Source organism: Teleopsis dalmanni, chromosome 1 (genome assembly GCF_002237135.1).
Source record: "Teleopsis dalmanni isolate 2A chromosome 1, ASM223713v2, whole genome shotgun sequence".
Taxonomy (NCBI): domain Eukaryota; kingdom Metazoa; phylum Arthropoda; class Insecta; order Diptera; family Diopsidae; genus Teleopsis; species Teleopsis dalmanni.
The window spans coordinates 128,959,181-128,977,156 of record NC_051846.1 but is presented as its reverse complement, the minus strand read 5'-3'; the positions used below and the strand labels follow the sequence as shown (position 1 = coordinate 128,977,156).

General features: G+C 30.8%; 1 protein-coding gene across 1 annotated transcript; it reads right to left on the bottom strand.

Moving 5' to 3' along the window:
* Nucleotides 1-16,284: 16,284 nt before the first annotated feature.
* LOC119666065 lies at nucleotides 16,285-17,549 on the bottom strand. The gene is made up of 2 exons (XM_038075340.1): nucleotides 17,129-17,549; nucleotides 16,285-16,742 (listed from the first exon to the last, which is right to left on the bottom strand). Exons 1-2 carry the CDS (start codon nucleotides 17,547-17,549, stop codon nucleotides 16,285-16,287), a joined length of 879 nt encoding a protein of 292 aa, XP_037931268.1.
* Between the last annotated feature and the right edge of the window lie 427 nt (nucleotides 17,550-17,976).

Sequence of the window (17,976 nt, the reverse complement as noted above, 5' to 3'; positions counted from 1 at the left end):
ATAAAAAATACATATTAAGAAACTGTAAGATCAATTTTGTTTTGACAAAATATTTACTTACATTTGTATTTTTTGTTTGTATAGCTTAGTGATATAATTGATGGTGGGTTTCCCTTACACCAAAGTTCCTGATTAGTTCGGTTCTTATTTGTTCCCACGTTGCATGAGGTCCTAGTGGTCTTATACATTGCAAGGCTGCTCCTCGTATTTTATTCCTCACATATCGTTGAAAAACAAACTCCTTTAGTACTTCGTTTGTATTGAAGGGGGGAAGGATCAGGTCAACTTCCCGTAGAAATGATGAAAAATCATAGTCCTTGCTGCCGGGAAATTCCTTAATCCTTGCCGCTTCTTTTATCAATTCTTTTGCGGAAATTGCTTGGTTATTTTCTTGCGCCATTGTTATATGTTGGTTCAATTATTTATTTGATTTAACTGTTTTATTTATTTTGTCACTTTGTTTTTTTATATATAGTTTTTTTATTTTGTTTATATATATGCATTTTTGTTGCACAAAATATTTTATTTGTCTTTCTTTTGTTTAAAAAAAAATAATTATTTTATAAGCACGATTCATAAATTGTTATGGTTTGTTTTTTCTGTTTTTCTTTCAGTTCTTTTAACTCACTTTCTATTATTATTATGTACCGTTCTTCTTCAATTAATAAAATAAAGTCTACGGTATCGTGGAGATCTTGAAATCCTCTTAAATAACCATGTTCACTATCACCAACCGGTATGAATCCTGCTATTGCTATTGTTACAGAATTGTTATCTTATTCTATATCTGGCAACATTTAAATTATATATATATTTTCACTATATTTCCATAAATTTATTTTTTCTTTAGTCTTTCAAAAAAAAATGTTCACAAATATATCAATATATTTTCCATATATATTTATATGCTTTCACAAAATGTTCGCAGAAACTTTTATAAAGTTATTTTTCAAAGTTAATTAAATCTTGATTTTAAAAATTTAATTTAAATTAACTTTTTTTTTGTTTTCGAGGTTTTTTTTGTTTGAATCTTTAGATTTAAACTCTGTCGACAGCGCCACTTATATGTTTAATCACTTCGGTGAATAAAAAAAAAACAATAATAATATTAATTCACAAACAAATTTTAATTTTTATTAAAATTTTATTTTACAAAGTATTTATTGCAGGGTTCAGAAAAACACTGTGCTGTGCACAAAAATGCAAAACACCACGCACAAATGTTGTGCGATTCTAAATAAAATTTCACACCACAAATGTGGTGTGCGAATATTTTTGTGCACATCTTAAGTGCCACATCTTGTGTGCACAAACAAAACGCACATTTCACACAAATGTGGTGGAGTGAAATAAAACTCGCACACGCAAACGTTGTTTGCGCCGAAGTTATTTCGCACAGCACATTGTGTGTGAGGCAGCCAGCTTACCTTCGCACACAACGTGTGCAGAAAAGAATAAGAGGAGCACATTTTGTGTGCAGACTTGAAAATAAAAATGCACCCAAATGTGCGGAGACGAAATGTCTACTGCACATTTGTGTGAAATGATGATTTAAAAGCGTACAATATTATGACAAATATCGCAGCAAAATAGTACGTAAAACTGATTTGTATTAATTTTGGTCTTAATACGAAATATTTTATTGAAGAAATGATTTTGTATTTATATTTTAATTTTGAATTTATTATTAGATTTACATTTATTGCTTATATTACTTATTATTTTAAGGTTTATTAATTTAAAACATGGGAATAAAGTTAATTTCACAATGTACTTGAAAACTTTGTTAAATAGGTACATGAATTTAATAGAGAAAGAGTATTTGTTTCGAAATGTTATAAGTAAAGAGGATCGGTTCTACGGATCGTACTTTGAAAAAATTAAATATATCAATTTTGGACTACTTCATAAAATTTTATTTAATAGTAAGTTATACACTAAGATTCGTTAGTAAGGTTATAAAAAGCAAATTAAACATTTTTTACAACAACATAAATTAATTTTGTTATTAGATTTCACTTAATTTTTTATCTTTAATTACAGCTTAAATTTAACGAAGTTATTGAAATAATTTAATAATTTAATATCTTAATTTCTTATTAAAAAATATATAATTTTTATTACATATTTTTTGAAATAAATTTTCATTTAATCTTATTAATAACATTGCTGAAATATTTTTTCACTTAAATTATATCTCTGCTTACTTAGCACAGTAGAAAGGGCGTTAAAATCCTGATACCTGTTCAAGAAAATATTTTCCTAATCTTTCGCGTTTTTTAATGAATGTTAGATATTCTACCTAAGTGAATACATATTTCTGGAGAAGAAAAATATCTATTTGTGGCCCTGCCGTATTATCTTTTTTAAACTGTTGCAAAATTTATTAAACAAATACACCAATACCAATACCTGCTACCTGTTCAAAAAAAATATTTTCCTAATCTTTCGTGTTTTTTAATAAAAGTTAGACACTCTACCTATGTAAATACATATTTTTTGGGCATAAAAAAATCTTCCTAAAATATGTTTTAATTTCTTTTAAACTGGTGCAAAACTTTCCAAACAAATACTTTAAGTTCACTTACTATATTTGCAATAAATTTTATTGTTGATCCAAGATATTTTACAATATATTAATTTTCAACTTTAACTTCGGTTAAAGATATCTTAAGACTGCATTTTAAATACAAAATCAATATCTTATATAACATACTACTTACAATTCATAATTGGCGAAAGTGGATGAAAGGTAACAATAAAAATTTGGTAACCTGTTGACAAATAAGGGTCATTGCATTGTTTATGTTAAATGCTGATGCAGTTTGAGAAATGCCCAAATGCAATAGATTTTGTAATATAAATTGCTATGAATTAAAATATTGTTTCAATGTTTTAATGATTTAGATAGAAATTTGAATTCTGAATAATGAAATTTGGAAATCTTATTTTGCTTATTTAGAGGATACTTTAATACTTTAATTTCGATACTTTAATGGTTCTGCAACTAGAACAGTTACAAAGAATTACGTTTTGTAATTGATGTTTGGAAAATTTCAATATTAAGTAAATTTGGTAATATGGGAAATGTACCGTAGGATAGATAATTATTTGGGACACTTATGAGACATATACTGTCGAATTTTACAATTTATTATTAATAGAAAAATTTGATCACATATACCAATTAATTGGAATATTGTGAAGTGTTGGCGAAGCCAATGACATAACCCGCGCACTTTTAAACTGCTCTTTGACTTTTAATGTATTGAACTGAAAAAGCGTGTGAAATGATCCGAAAATGGTTATAATCAATTGAGCTATTGAATCTAAAGCTAGAGCTGACGAATTGGTGCCCGATTTTAGGGAGAAAATTGTAATTTCTGTAAATTTAAAATACTAAGGGTGTCCACGGGGCACGGGATATGTGGTGATAAAATGAAAAATAACCTGTGAGCACTGTGAACAGACTTTTACGTAGGTTCTCTGTTTATTTTTTTACAATCAGCTGTTCTTTGTTTTTGTTGTTAGTACAAAAAAATTTCAATGTAAATTTTAAAATCAATTGTACACAAAATGCTTTAAAAGAGTATAAAAAATCAAATTATTGACTTGAAAGTAAATGCAGCTATTAAAGATCTTGAATTTGGTATGTATGTCTTTTAAAGCTTAAAAGCTGCAAAAATCAAAGTTTTTTGCATTTATAGACACAGTGCACTTCAACCAGTGGCACGCTTTGATAGATGAAAGAATGGATGAACTACTGGAGGTTGTAAGAGCAGTCATATCTTTTCGACGAGGGGATGAACTAAGTGTGCCGAACTCCAGTCATTGGCGAGATAATATTTTAAGTTGTTTCAACGAAGGATGATTTTTATTTCGGATAGACCATTTTTACTAACTTTTGCAAAATTTAAATATTTGTTTACAAACAAAACCATCTGCAAATGTTAGTGATGCCAATTTGAAATTCGTGGTGCCATTCGGTGAAGTTAATCTTTTTTGTGATGCCATTTGCTTAAATTTTATATTATTTTTCAATACTACAAATAACCACAAAACCACATAAATTTGTAAACATAGGCAGGACTCGCGCAAAGTTGTTTATTTTTATTCAGTGTATTTTGTTGTTGCTCACATAAGTACATAACCCGATAACCAGTGCCCTGTGAACACCCTACCTGTTTTTTTTTGGAAAAGTAAATTTAATTTGCAAAACGATGCTGTTGAATTTGTTTACTTATCTTTCATCACACTCATTAAAATACAGCTAAAGGCAACAGCATATAAAGTCGAAAAATCTCCAAATAATTATGTAAGAAATATAATTATCTAAGGAAGTGTTGCATATCGACCAAATACTACATAAATTGAAACTTTCTTCTATGTGTAATTGTGTAATCTTGTACTCTAATAATGTATTTCTACTAAATTTTTTGCTAAATAATTAAACTAAATAAATAAAATTAAAAACAATAAACATTTCAAGTAATATTGAAATGCCGGTGGAGTGCTCGCAGCCATTAGAGCGCAGGCAAACTTTTCCCGCTTTACCTGTAATGGAAAATGCAAACAAAAACCTTTCTTGGAGCGAACAATGTTCAACTCCAACAAATGCCTTTTCAACAAATATATTCTGTTCAAACATGCCTACCTCTGCAAAATTACCACTACAACAACAACATCAACTTTCTCATCAATTACAACAGTAACCTCAACTTCTTCTTACCCAATAACGTCAGTAAACTCTGTACAAACAAAAACAACATCATCTAAAACAAACAGCATCCCATCACTGTTGAAATCAACAGTTTGTCCAATAACCAGTAAATTAGTGCAAAACATAAAAAAAAGTAATGCTAACAAAAATAAATAATCATTTAAACATAAATCAATAAAAATTAAAACGAAGCCGAGCCATTTAATCAACAGTTAAACCTTCGATTGAAAACAACAGTAACAAAAAACAAACAAAATAAAAATCAATGCAGTGCACAAACAACATAGCAAAAAAATTGGCTAAGCGTCATCATCATTATTTTGGCATCATAGTCCAGGAGGGACCATTGCCTCATCTACAATACGCCTCCATTCTTCTCTGCATTTCGCTTTCTTTCTGTGTTGTGTTATTCTCATTGTTCATATGTTGTCTTCTACATCTTGTAACCATCTTCGTATCAGTCGCCCTCTTTTTCTACTCCCCTCTGGCTTTGTCTCGAAAATTTTCTTAGTCATTCTTTCGTAACTCATTCGTAGGACGTGTCCATACCAGCTCAATCTTTGGGCTTATATGCATCGTTGTATAGTTCGGCCTTCGTTCAAGACATTCAATTCGTCATTTTACCGTAATCGTATACGGTGTAACGACACGGATTGCTCGTTTAGTTTTTGCTGAGGTATCACAGTCGCGGTCCGGGTCGTCGCAATAAATTTGTTTATTGACCAGTTCGAAGCTGGTAAACCAATGAGAGGAAAGTTAAAAGCCGTGTGATTTCTTTTATTTCAAACTTTATTTATTAAAAGTTTCCAAAATAATTTATTTAAAGTTTGACTCTACTTCTGGCCAATGAATCTACTCAATGCGTTCTAGTAGATAAGAACCGGTCTAATGACAATTTTATATATGCGCAACTTTTATTCCTTTGATAGTAACGTTGACTTCATAAGCTTCATGTGGGCAAAATATGCTATGTTAGCTGTTTGAATACGATCTTGTAATGCAAAAGTCGCATCTTTACTTGTGCTGAGAACTACGCCTAGATATTTAAACTCGTTTATAGACTCGAAATTGTAACTGCCTATTCTGATGTGACCATCTTGGGAAAATCTTGTCATGTATTTAGTCCTTTCTTCGTTTATTCTGAGGCCTGTTTGTTTTGTAGCTTGGTCTAGTTGTATGATAACCATTTGAAGATATTCCTTGTTTCTTGCAATAATGACGACTTCGTCAACATAGGCACTTATTTGTGTAAATTTATAAAATATTGTACCATCTTCATCTATTTTGTTGATAACTGCATGTAGAGTCAGATTGAACAGGAGCATCGATAGAGAATCACCTTGACGTACGCCAGATTTGGTTCCAAATTTGTCTGAAAGTTCACCATTCAGGATTATTTTAGTGTTTGCATGCATTAGAGTCATATTAATTAAGTTAATGTATTTTTAGATTTACATTTATTGCTTATATTACTTATTATTTTAAGGTTTATTAATTTAAAACATGGGAATAAAGTTAATTTCACAATGTACTTGAAAACTTTGTTAAATAGGTACATGAATTTAATAGAGAAAGAGTATTTGTTTCGAAATGTTATAAGTAAAGAGGATCGGTTCTACGGATCGTACTTTGAAAAAATTAAATATATCAATTTTGGACTACTTCATAAAATTTTATTTAATAGTAAGTTATACACTAAGATTCGTTAGTAAGGTTATAAAAAGCAAATTAAACATTTTTTACAACAACATAAATTAATTTTGTTATTAGATTTCACTTAATTTTTTATCTTTAATTACAGCTTAAATTTAACGAAGTTATTGAAATAATTTAATAATTTAATATCTTAATTTCTTATTAAAAAATATATAATTTTTATTACATATTTTTTGAAATAAATTTTCATTTAATCTTATTAATAACATTGCTGAAATATTTTTTCACTTAAATTATATCTCTGCTTACTTAGCACAGTAGAAAGGGCGTTAAAATCCTGATACCTGTTCAAGAAAATATTTTCCTAATCTTTCGCGTTTTTTAATGAATGTTAGATATTCTACCTAAGTGAATACATATTTCTGGAGAAGAAAAATATCTATTTGTGGCCCTGCCGTATTATCTTTTTTAAACTGTTGCAAAATTTATTAAACAAATACACCAATACCAATACCTGCTACCTGTTCAAAAAAAATATTTTCCTAATCTTTCGTGTTTTTTAATAAAAGTTAGACACTCTACCTATGTAAATACATATTTTTTGGGCATAAAAAAATCTTCCTAAAATATGTTTTAATTTCTTTTAAACTGGTGCAAAACTTTCCAAACAAATACTTTAAGTTCACTTACTATATTTGCAATAAATTTTATTGTTGATCCAAGATATTTTACAATATATTAATTTTCAACTTTAACTTCGGTTAAAGATATCTTAAGACTGCATTTTAAATACAAAATCAATATTGTAATGTAATGATCGCCATGTAATGTAACTTCTTTGTAATGGAACTAGTGTAATGAATGGCAGGATCGCCATGTAATGTATGAATGGATGTATGGGCAATATTCAATCAATGTAATGGCTGGATCACCATGTAATGGAACTTCTTTATCAATGGAACTAGTGTAAGGTGTTAGTCCGTTCAGATGTAGACAGGATCGTCAGGTAAAATGAGACGTAATACTTGTCTTGTGAGTGCGTGTAATTATCCCTGCCTGATACGAGCATGCATCCAAAACCTACTGATGCAATCAAGAACAAGTTATCAAGCGGCTTATTACCGCTGGTACCTAGGCCAGTGTTACTTGGCCAGAAGGAGTGAGAATAAATTCAACAACGCATATATTTCTGCAGTCATAAGTATATTCTTGATTTTATTGAACAATAGTTTGGGTATTTATACATTTTTCTAGATTATAGCGATCTCATGACTCCGCCTCTTTATTCCAGACAAAACCTGGAAAAGTATAACCGCAGCCAATCAAAGTGATTGCTGACCTTGCAGAATGCATTGCATAGCGACTACACTGTTTGCTCATTTAGGTCAAACGTCAAAGTTATTATTAGAGTGCATTGACAATATTGCTTGCACATATCTATTGCAATATAGGAAATATTACAATTGAAAATATTGTAACATGTGTTCAGCAATTGGAACAGCGTGTGGCAATACTTTCGTTGGTAATACGAAACTCTTTTGTTTATGTCGCTTTGCTTATGCTTCTTGTACGATATGCATGAAGTGCAACCAATTCATAAATCTGCTTATTATTATTATTTATGAGTAATGTTAAGTGGCTAAGAAGTAAGTGAGGTAGGTCCACTACACCCTTGCCCTTGAGAAAAACTTATTACGTGAAAAATGAACGGAATAATTTTTTGTTTATGGTGAAGTCGTGGAATCGCTTTACATGTTTTCTTTACTTATATTTTTATCTTCTATATACATTTTAGTATATTTTATATTTTGTTTTGTCTAATGTATCTTATTCGTAACATATTTATACTTATTCATAATTTATGTATGTTGTATTGAAATAATAATTTTTACATATGATTAATTTAAAATACATTTTTGTTTACATTATAGACATATTCCTAAGTATTTTTTTAATTGGTTATTATGAAATTCTTTACAATTGTTTCTTATCTTAATAATGGAATTTGTTCCATTTGTGTTTATAATTTTGTATGGTCCGTGATATGGACTCTGGTGTTTTAGTTTATTTTCATTTTTTACATACACCATATCTCCAATTTCAAAATTAGATTTGTTTATATATTTGTCATATTCTTGTTTTCTTTTTATTTTTACTGTATTTATTAATTTTCTGGCCTTTGAAATTGAATTTTTTAGCCGAATATGCAATTCGTTTGCATAATTTTCAATGTCATAGCATTTGTTTACTTTATTTATATTGTCATTTGGTAGCGATGGTAAATTACCATATACCAGCTCATAAGGTGAATAACCAGTGTCTATGTGAGGTGTTGTGTTGTATGCGAATGTGTAATATGGTATCCATTTGTGCCATTCGTAATCGTCAGCAAAAGTAAGTAAATATTCGTTTAGTTTTCTGTGGTTTCGTTCTAGTGACCCAATTGTTTGATGATGATACGGAGTTGAAAATATTTGCTTTGTATTTAGTAATGTGCATACATTGTGCATTAGTTCATTAATAAATTCTGTCCCTCTGTCAGATTTTAATGTTTGTATGAAACCATATTTAAGAACGAGTTGTTCAACTAGCGTAGTTGCAATGGTTTTTGCATCTTTAGTTTCGATTGGATGTGCTATAACGAATTTTGATAAATCGCATTGCATCGTTAATATGTATCTGTAGCCGTTTGAGATACGAAGTGGGCCTACTGTGTCGATTGAGACTGTACTGAATGTTGAAGTTGGTGTGTCTGTCACTACAAGCGGTTCTTTAATATGTTTTATTGTTTTATTCTGTGCGCATTTTGTGCAATTGTTGATAAATTCTTTAACCATTTGCCGCATATTTTTCCATATATATCTTTGTTTTAATTTTAAAATTGTTTTCCTAACACCTAAATGACCTGATATATTGGAAGTATGGAATTCATCTATTAATTTGTATTTAAGTATCGCACTATTTATTTCTTCTGGAGCTTTATATATTAAAATTCTTATTGGCGCGCTTTCATTTTCTTTGAGCTCATTATATTTATTCTCGAATGCATTCATCTTAATATTTTTAAATATATATTCTTGTTCACAAAGGGCTAGCTCCTTTATATGTGAATTGTGCATAGTACTATGTAGTTTCTCCAACATTGAATCTAGTTTCAAAGGGTCATCGCTACATGTAACTTGCACTTCATTATTAATTATTTCAATTGTAGTACTACTTTCTTTATCAATTTTAAATTTTAATTTCTTTAAATTTTTAACGTCATTGAAGGATGTGCATTTCCATATGTGAAGTTGATCAGACTTCTTTGGAGATGTATCCCTAATGCGTTCCGCGGATAATTCATTGTATTCATTTTTCTTATATATTTGCGCTTCTTTATTTTCATTATTTTTACATGCATGCTTAATTTCTTCATTCTTATTTAATTTTGCGGCCTTGCCTCTTGTTAAAATGTTAATTTTTATATTTTCTACGTCATTTTCTATAGTAGGTATCATTGCTCTCAGTGTATCGCTATCTATTTTGATGCGTGACAGTGCATCTGCGTTTGTATTTATTTTGCCTTGTTTGTAAATAATTTCAAAATCATAATCAGATAAATCTACTCTGATTCTTGTCATTTTGGATGACGGATTTTTATGTGTAAATAATGAAACTAGTGGTCTGTGGTCTGTTACCACGATGAATTTTCTACCATAAAGATATGTTCTAAACTGGTTGATGCCCCAATGAATGGCTAATAATTCTTTTTCGATTATGGGCTTATTGATATCATGTTTTTGCAGGGCTTTACTTGCATAAGCAATTGGCAAATCATGATCTATTTCGCCTTGTGATAATATTGCTCCTAGGGCAAAGTCAGATGCGTCAGTTGTTAGTATAAATGGTTTGTCGAAATTTGGGTATTGTAAGATTGGTGGGTTTATCAATTTATCTTTTAATTTGTTAAATGCTTTTTCGCATTCTTCCGACCAAATGAATGGTTGTCCCTTTTTTAACAATGTGTTTAAACATTTTGCTATCAGTGCAAAATCCGGTATGAATCGTTTGTAATAATTGCAAAATGCAATAAATCTTCGTGTTTCGTCTGCATTCTTAGGTGTGGGGTAATTGCGTACAGTGTCGCATTTTGCTGGGTCAGTTTTGACACCTTTATCTGTGATTAAATGACCGAGGTAGAGGACTTCTGGTTTTAAAAATTGACATTTACTTGCGTTTAATTTTAGATAATATTTTTTTAGTCTTTCCAAAACTTCTACTAAATTTTTGTTATGATGTTTTATTGAACATCCGAATACGATAATATCGTCTACATAAAGGAAAGCTTCTGATTTTAGTCCGGATAGAGCTATTGTTAGCATGCGTTGAAAGCTATTTGATGAAATTTTTAAGCAAAATGGTAATCGTTTAAATTGATAGTGACCGTCTTGTGTGGAGAATGCCGTGAGCGGTCTAGAATCTTTTTCTAATGGAATTTGGTGAAAGGAACTGGTCATGTCTAAAGTTGTAAAATATTTTGCTCTTCCAAGCGTATCTAATATGTCTTCCAGTCTTGTTAGTGGAAATTTGTCGTTGACGATTTTGTCGTTTAACTTTCTATAGTCTACTACTAGTCGCCATTTTTGATTACCGTTTTCATCATTCTTTTTTTGTACTAGGAGTAGTGGTGAGTTATAGGGGCTAACTGATGGTTCGATGATATTGTCTTCAATCAAGTTATTTATTTGTTTTTGGATTTCGTCCTGTTGTGAGTGAGGTAGTCTATAATTTTTTATATAAACAGGTGAACTATCTGTAGGGTTTAGCTTTTGTGTATAGAAAGAATTTGTGGAAAGTCTTTCGCCTTCAAGATGGAATACTGATTGATATTTTTTGAATATTTCGTGTAGTTCATTTTCTGTCTGTTTGTCTACATTTCCTAGTTTTAATTTTTTTATCAATTTATTGAAACGATTGTTATTATAAATATCTTGTTTTTGATATACTGTCATAATATTGTGATCTGCTTAATTCTCTGTTATGCATTTTATTTGTTTTATATGCGCTGTATGATTGTTTACGTTCATAATCTTTATGTGGCAATTTCCTTTTGCGGGTGCTATAGAATTAGCTAGGAATACTCCTTGTTCTATTTCCTGATTTAAAATTATGCTATCTTCGTTTATTTTTAAATTTATCGGTACTATAACTTCTGTTCTGGGCGGGATTTCTAAAATTCCATTTGATTGTAACTGTGTATCTATCGTTAATGTATTTTCATTATCGTTAAATATTGCAGTTAATGTGAATGTTTCGTAGTCAATTTTGCATAAATGTTTGATGAGGAAATATCTGCCTAAAATTCCATCGGTTGAAGTAGGGAAATCATCTGTGACTAAATGGAAATTAATGCTGGTACTATCTTTGCCTATTCGAAAAGTTAGCTCAGCTGTGCCTACTGAAATGATTTCGTCTTTTGTGATACCGGTTAATTTGCTTTTGTTATTACTATTGTAATCAAATTCATTATTGAATGGGTTTTTGCATATGGATATGTCGGCTCCTGTGTCTATTAGAAATGTCATTGGTTTGTTGAATTGTATATTATAAATAGTGATAAAATTCGTTAAATTCTGTGTAATGACATATATCTTGTTTACATTTGAATTTTGCAAATACCCGGAGGAAGTTAATTGTTGTCCCCCGGGGTGCCTACGTTTCCCTGAAATTGCAGAAAGTTTATTTTACGACTGTGTCAAAAGATTTTGGGAGTGCGGAAAAAATAGTTTGTTTAAATTGGTCGTTTAAACCATTTTTAAATACGGTTAAGCTATATTGTTCATTTAGCTGAGTGTTTTTTGTTCAAGTGTGGCATTAGGGCCAATTTGTGCTATTTGAAGTTTATTTAGCTCGGATATTAAATAGAGAATTTTATTTTTGTAGTTAGAAATGTTTATATTTCTCTGCGTTAAGTTGGCTACTTGGTTTTGTAGTTTCGGTATAGTGGTTGTTGTTTTATATTTACTTGATAACAGGTTTTTTAATTCTTTTAGTGTTGTGGGCTGTTGAATCGCAGTTATGTTTGTTCGTACTATTTGCGATAATTTTACATGAAGTATAAAATCAATAAGTGAACTTTTGCCTGTAGGCGTGAGACCATTGTAAATAATTTCAATTATTTTTATGAAAGGTTCTAGATCTCTGTGATTTCCTGAGAAGCTGGGAATAGCCTTTGTAGGTACTTCTAAATTGAAATCAGACATGGTTCGTCTTGTGTTATCAGATTCAGTGTTTGAATTTTCAGGAATGTAGGTGATTGGTGTTGATATTGGTGTTGATATAGAGTGTGGTGTTGACATATCAATATTGTATTGTGATAATATTTTTATCAATTTGTCTCTTCAATGCCAGAAAATTTCTAAACCAGTTTCTTTATGTTCTTTTGAAAACTTTTCGTTGTATACGCCAGTGTTACTTGGCCAGAAGGAGTGAGAATAAATTCAACAACGCATATATTTCTGCAGTCATAAGTATATTCTTGATTTTATTGAACAATAGTTTGGGTATTTATACATTTTTCTAGATTATAGCGATCTCATGACTCCGCCTCTTTATTCCAGACAAAACCTGGAAAAGTATAACCGCAGCCAATCAAAGTGATTGCTGACCTTGCAGAATGCATTGCATAGCGACTACACTGTTTGCTCATTTAGGTCAAACGTCAAAGTTATTATTAAAGTGCATTGACAATATTGCTTGCACATGTCTTTTGCAATATAGGAAATATTACTATTGAAAATATTGTAACATGTGTTCAGCAATTGGAACAGCGTGTGGCAATACTTTCGTTGGTAATACGAAACTCTTTTGTTTATGTCGCTTTGCTTATGCTTCTTGTACGGTATGCATGAAGTGCAACCAATTCATAAATCTGCTTGTTATTATTATTTATGAGTAATGTTAAGTGGCTAAGAAGTAAGTGAGGTAGGTCCACTACAATATCTTATATAACATACTACTTACAATTCATAATTGGCGAAAGTGGATGAAAGGTAACAATAAAAATTTGGTAACCTGTTGACAAATGAGGGTCATTGCATTGTTTATGTTAAATGCTGATGCAGTTTGAGAAATGCAATAGATTTTGTAATATAAATTGCTATGAATTAAAATATTGTTTCAATGTTTTAATGATTTAGATAGAAATTTGAATTCTGAATAATGAAATTTGGAAATCTTATTTTGCTTATTTAGAGGATACTTTAATACTTTAATTTCGATACTTTAATGGTTCTGCAACTAGAACAGTTACAAAGAATTACGTTTTGTAATTGATGTTTGGAAAATTTCAATATTAAGTAAATTTGGTAATATGGGAAATGTACCGTAGGATAGATAATTATTTGGGACACTTATGAGACATATACTGTCGAATTTTACAATTTATTATTAATAGAAAAATTTGATCACATATACCAATTAATTGGAATATTGTGAAGTGTTGGCGAAGCCAATGACATAACCTGCGCACTTTTAAACTGCTCTTTGACTTTTAATGTATTGAACTGAAAAAGCGTGTGAAATGATCCGAAAATGGTTATAATCAATTGAGCTATTGAATCTAAAGCTAGAGCTGACGAATTGGTGCCCGATTTTAGAGAGAAAATTGTAATTTCTGTAAATTTAAAATACTAAGGGTGTCCACGGGGCACGGGATATGTGGTGATAAAATGAAAAATAACCTGTGAGCACTGTGAACAGACTTTTACGTAGGTTCTCTGTTTATTTTTTTACAATCAGCTGTTCTTTGTTTTTGTTGTTAGTACAAAAAAATTTCAATGTAAATTTTAAAATCAATTGTACACAAAATGCTTTAAAAGAGTATAAAAAATCAAATTATTGACTTGAAAGTAAATGCAGCTATTAAAGATCTTGAATTTGGTATGTATGTCTTTTAAAGCTTAAAAGCTGCAAAAATCAAAGTTTTTTCCATTTATAGACACAGTGCACTTCAACCAGTGGCACGCTTTGATAGATGAAAGAATGGATGAACTACAGGAGGTTGTAAGAGCAGTCATATCTTTTCGACGAGGGGATGAACTAAGTGTGCCGAACTCCAGTCATTGGCGAGATAATATTTTAAGTTGTTTCAACGAAGGATGATTTTTATTTCGGATAGACCATTTTTACTAACTTTTGCAAAATTTAAATATTTGTTTACAAACAAAACCATCTGCAAATGTTAGTGATGCCAATTTGAAATTCGTGGTGCCATTCGGTGAAGTTAATCTTTTTTGTGATGCCATTTGCTTAAATTTTATATTATTTTTCAATACTACAAATAACCACAAAACCACATAAATTTGTAAACATAGGCAGGACTCGCGCAAAGTTGTTTATTTTTATTCAGTGTATTTTGTTGTTGCTCACATAAGTACATAACCCGATAACCAGTGCCCTGTGAACACCCTACCTGTTTTTTTTTGGAAAAGTAAATTTAATTTGCAAAACGATGCTGTTGAATTTGTTTACTTATCTTTCATCACACTCATTAAAATACAGCTAAAGGCAACAGCATATAAAGTCGAAAAATCTCCAAATAATTATGTAAGAAATATAATTATCTAAGGAAGTGTTGCATATCGACCAAATACTACATAAATTGAAACTTTCTTCTATGTGTAATTGTGTAATCTTGTACTCTAATAATGTATTTCTACTAAATTTTTTGCTAAATAATTAAACTAAATAAATAAAATTAAAAACAATAAACATTTCAAGTAATATTGAAATGCCGGTGGAGTGCTCGCAGCCATTAGAGCGCAGGCAAACTTTTCCCGCTTTACCTGTAATGGAAAATGCAAACAAAAACCTTTCTTGGAGCGAACAATGTTCAACTCCAACAAATGCCTTTTCAACAAATATATTCTGTTCAAACATGCCTACCTCTGCAAAATTACCACTACAACAACAACATCAACTTTCTCATCAATTACAACAGTAACCTCAACTTCTTCTTACCCAATAACGTCAGTAAACTCTGTACAAACAAAAACAACATCATCTAAAACAAACAGCATCCCATCACTGTTGAAATCAACAGTTTGTCCAATAACCAGTAAATTAGTGCAAAACATAAAAAAAAGTAATGCTAACAAAAATAAATAATCATTTAAACATAAATCAATAAAAATTAAAACGAAGCCGAGCCATTTAATCAACAGTTAAACCTTCGATTGAAAACAACAGTAACAAAAAACAAACAAAATAAAAATCAATGCAGTGCACAAACAACATAGCAAAAAAATTGGCTAAGCGTCATCATCATTATTTTGGCATCATAGTCCAGGAGGGACCATTGCCTCATCTACAATACGCCTCCATTCTTCTCTGCATTTCGCTTTCTTTCTGTGTTGTGTTATTCTCATTGTTCATATGTTGTCTTCTACATCTTGTAACCATCTTCGTATCAGTCGCCCTCTTTTTCTACTCCCCTCTGGCTTTGTCTCGAAAATTTTCTTAGTCATTCTTTCGTAACTCATTCGTAGGACGTGTCCATACCAGCTCAATCTTTGGGCTTATATGCATCGTTGTATAGTTCGGCCTTCGTTCAAGACATTCAATTCGTCATTTTACCGTAATCGTATACGGTGTAACGACACGGATTGCTCGTTTAGTTTTTGCTGAGGTATCACAGTCGCGGTCCGGGTCGTCGCAATAAATTTGTTTATTGACCAGTTCGAAGCTGGTAAACCAATGAGAGGAAAGTTAAAAGCCGTGTGATTTCTTTTATTTCAAACTTTATTTATTAAAAGTTTCCAAAATAATTTATTTAAAGCTTGACTCTACTTCTGGCCAATGAATCTACTCAATGCGTTCTAGTAGATAAGAACCGGTCTAATGACAATTTTATATATGCGCAACTTTTATTCCTTTGATAGTAACGTTGACTTCATAAGCTTCATGTGGGCAAAATATGCTATGTTAGCTGTTTGAATACGATCTTGTAATGCAAAAGTCGCATCTTTACTTGTGCTGAGAACTACGCCTAGATATTTAAACTCGTTTATAGACTCGAAATTGTAACTGCCTATTCTGATGTGACCATCTTGGGAAAATCTTGTCATGTATTTAGTCCTTTCTTCGTTTATTCTGAGGCCTGTTTGTTTTGTAGCTTGGTCTAGTTGTATGATAACCCTTTGAAGATATTCCTTGTTTCTTGCAATAATGACGACTTCGTCAGCATAGGCACTTATTTGTGTAAATTTATAAAATATTGTACCATCTTCATCTATTTTGTTGATAACTGCATGTAGAGTCAGATTGAACAGGAGCATCGATAGAGAATCACCTTGACGTACGCCAGATTTGGTTCCAAATTTGTCTGAAAGTTCACCATTCAGGATTATTTTAGTGTTTGCATGCATTAGAGTCATATTAATTAAGTTAATGTATTTTTGCGGTATACCAAGTTTTTTTAAATACTAATCAATATATTTTCTGTTGAGCTTATCGAAGGCTTGTTTAAAATGTGACATGACGAAGCATTGGTCTGTTGTTGAGCTACCGGTTTTAAAACCACATTGATAATCTCCCAGTATTTCTTCTGCGTACATGTTTAGTTTTTTATATAAACTTAAACTTAATAAACTTAAAATATCGAAAAATATACAGCGCGCGAATTTTAAATGAGAATTTCCGAAAACTTTTCGGTCACAATGTATGTTCGAAAATATGTTATTTTATACCAAACATTAAGAAGAGATATACCTCTGTAGTTAGCACAGTTCGTTTTGTCGCCTTTTTTATAGATAGGAACTATTAAGCTTGTATACCATTCTTCTGGCATTTCTGGCATTTCTGGCAATTCATGTATCTGCTTGTGAAGCTCTTCTCGGGCGTATTTGATCAGCTCAACGTTTATAGAATCTTCTCCACACGATTTAAAGCTTTTTAACTTCTCTATTGCTCGTTTCGTGTCCTCAAGTATAGGTTCCTCTAGCATATTTTCTACTGTCCATAATGTATCACTAGGGGCTTCGACTTCATTGCTATTCAACAGATCGCTGAAATGGTTTTTCCAAATATTTAAAACATCTTTTCTATCACTGATTAATTCACTATTTTTATTTTTACAAGCTGTTAAGTGCGGTTGGAATATGCGTGTATGTTTTCGTGTACTGCGGTACATTGATCTTGTTTGATTTGTTAGAAAATCTTGTTCAATGCTTTCCAGTTCTTTTCACAGAAAATCTCTTTTCGTATTCTTTTTTTGGCTTCTTTTCTTTTTTCTTCATATGACAATTGAGTATAACCGAAAGCGCGCGCAAAAAGTGTTCACTCCGTAACTTTTGTCTTTTTTGATTAGAAATAGTTAAATTTAAATTTCAAAGTTATGATAATTTGAACAATAGACCTTAAATAAAGGAATCTGTGAAAAAACAGTGCCAGTGGACGGTGTTAATCAGTTTTTTTTGTAATATAAAAAATTTTTGGTAATCAAATCAAATTTTAAGTTTGCAAAGAAATAACAAAACCAACACAAAAAAATCAAAATTAAGTTTTGCTCAAACAGCTGATAGAGACAGCATATGAAAGTAAGAAATTATATTTGTAGT

Excerpts from the sequence above, each read along its gene's own strand:
- LOC119666065 (XM_038075340.1), bottom strand. The coding sequence starts at position 17,549 with ATGTACCGCAGTACACGAAAACATACACGCATATTCCAACCGCACTTA. Across the intron at positions 16,743-17,128 it reads GAACTGTGCTAACTACAGAG|ACAAATTTGGAACCAAATCT; the intron begins GTATATCTCTTC and ends GTGAACTTTCAG.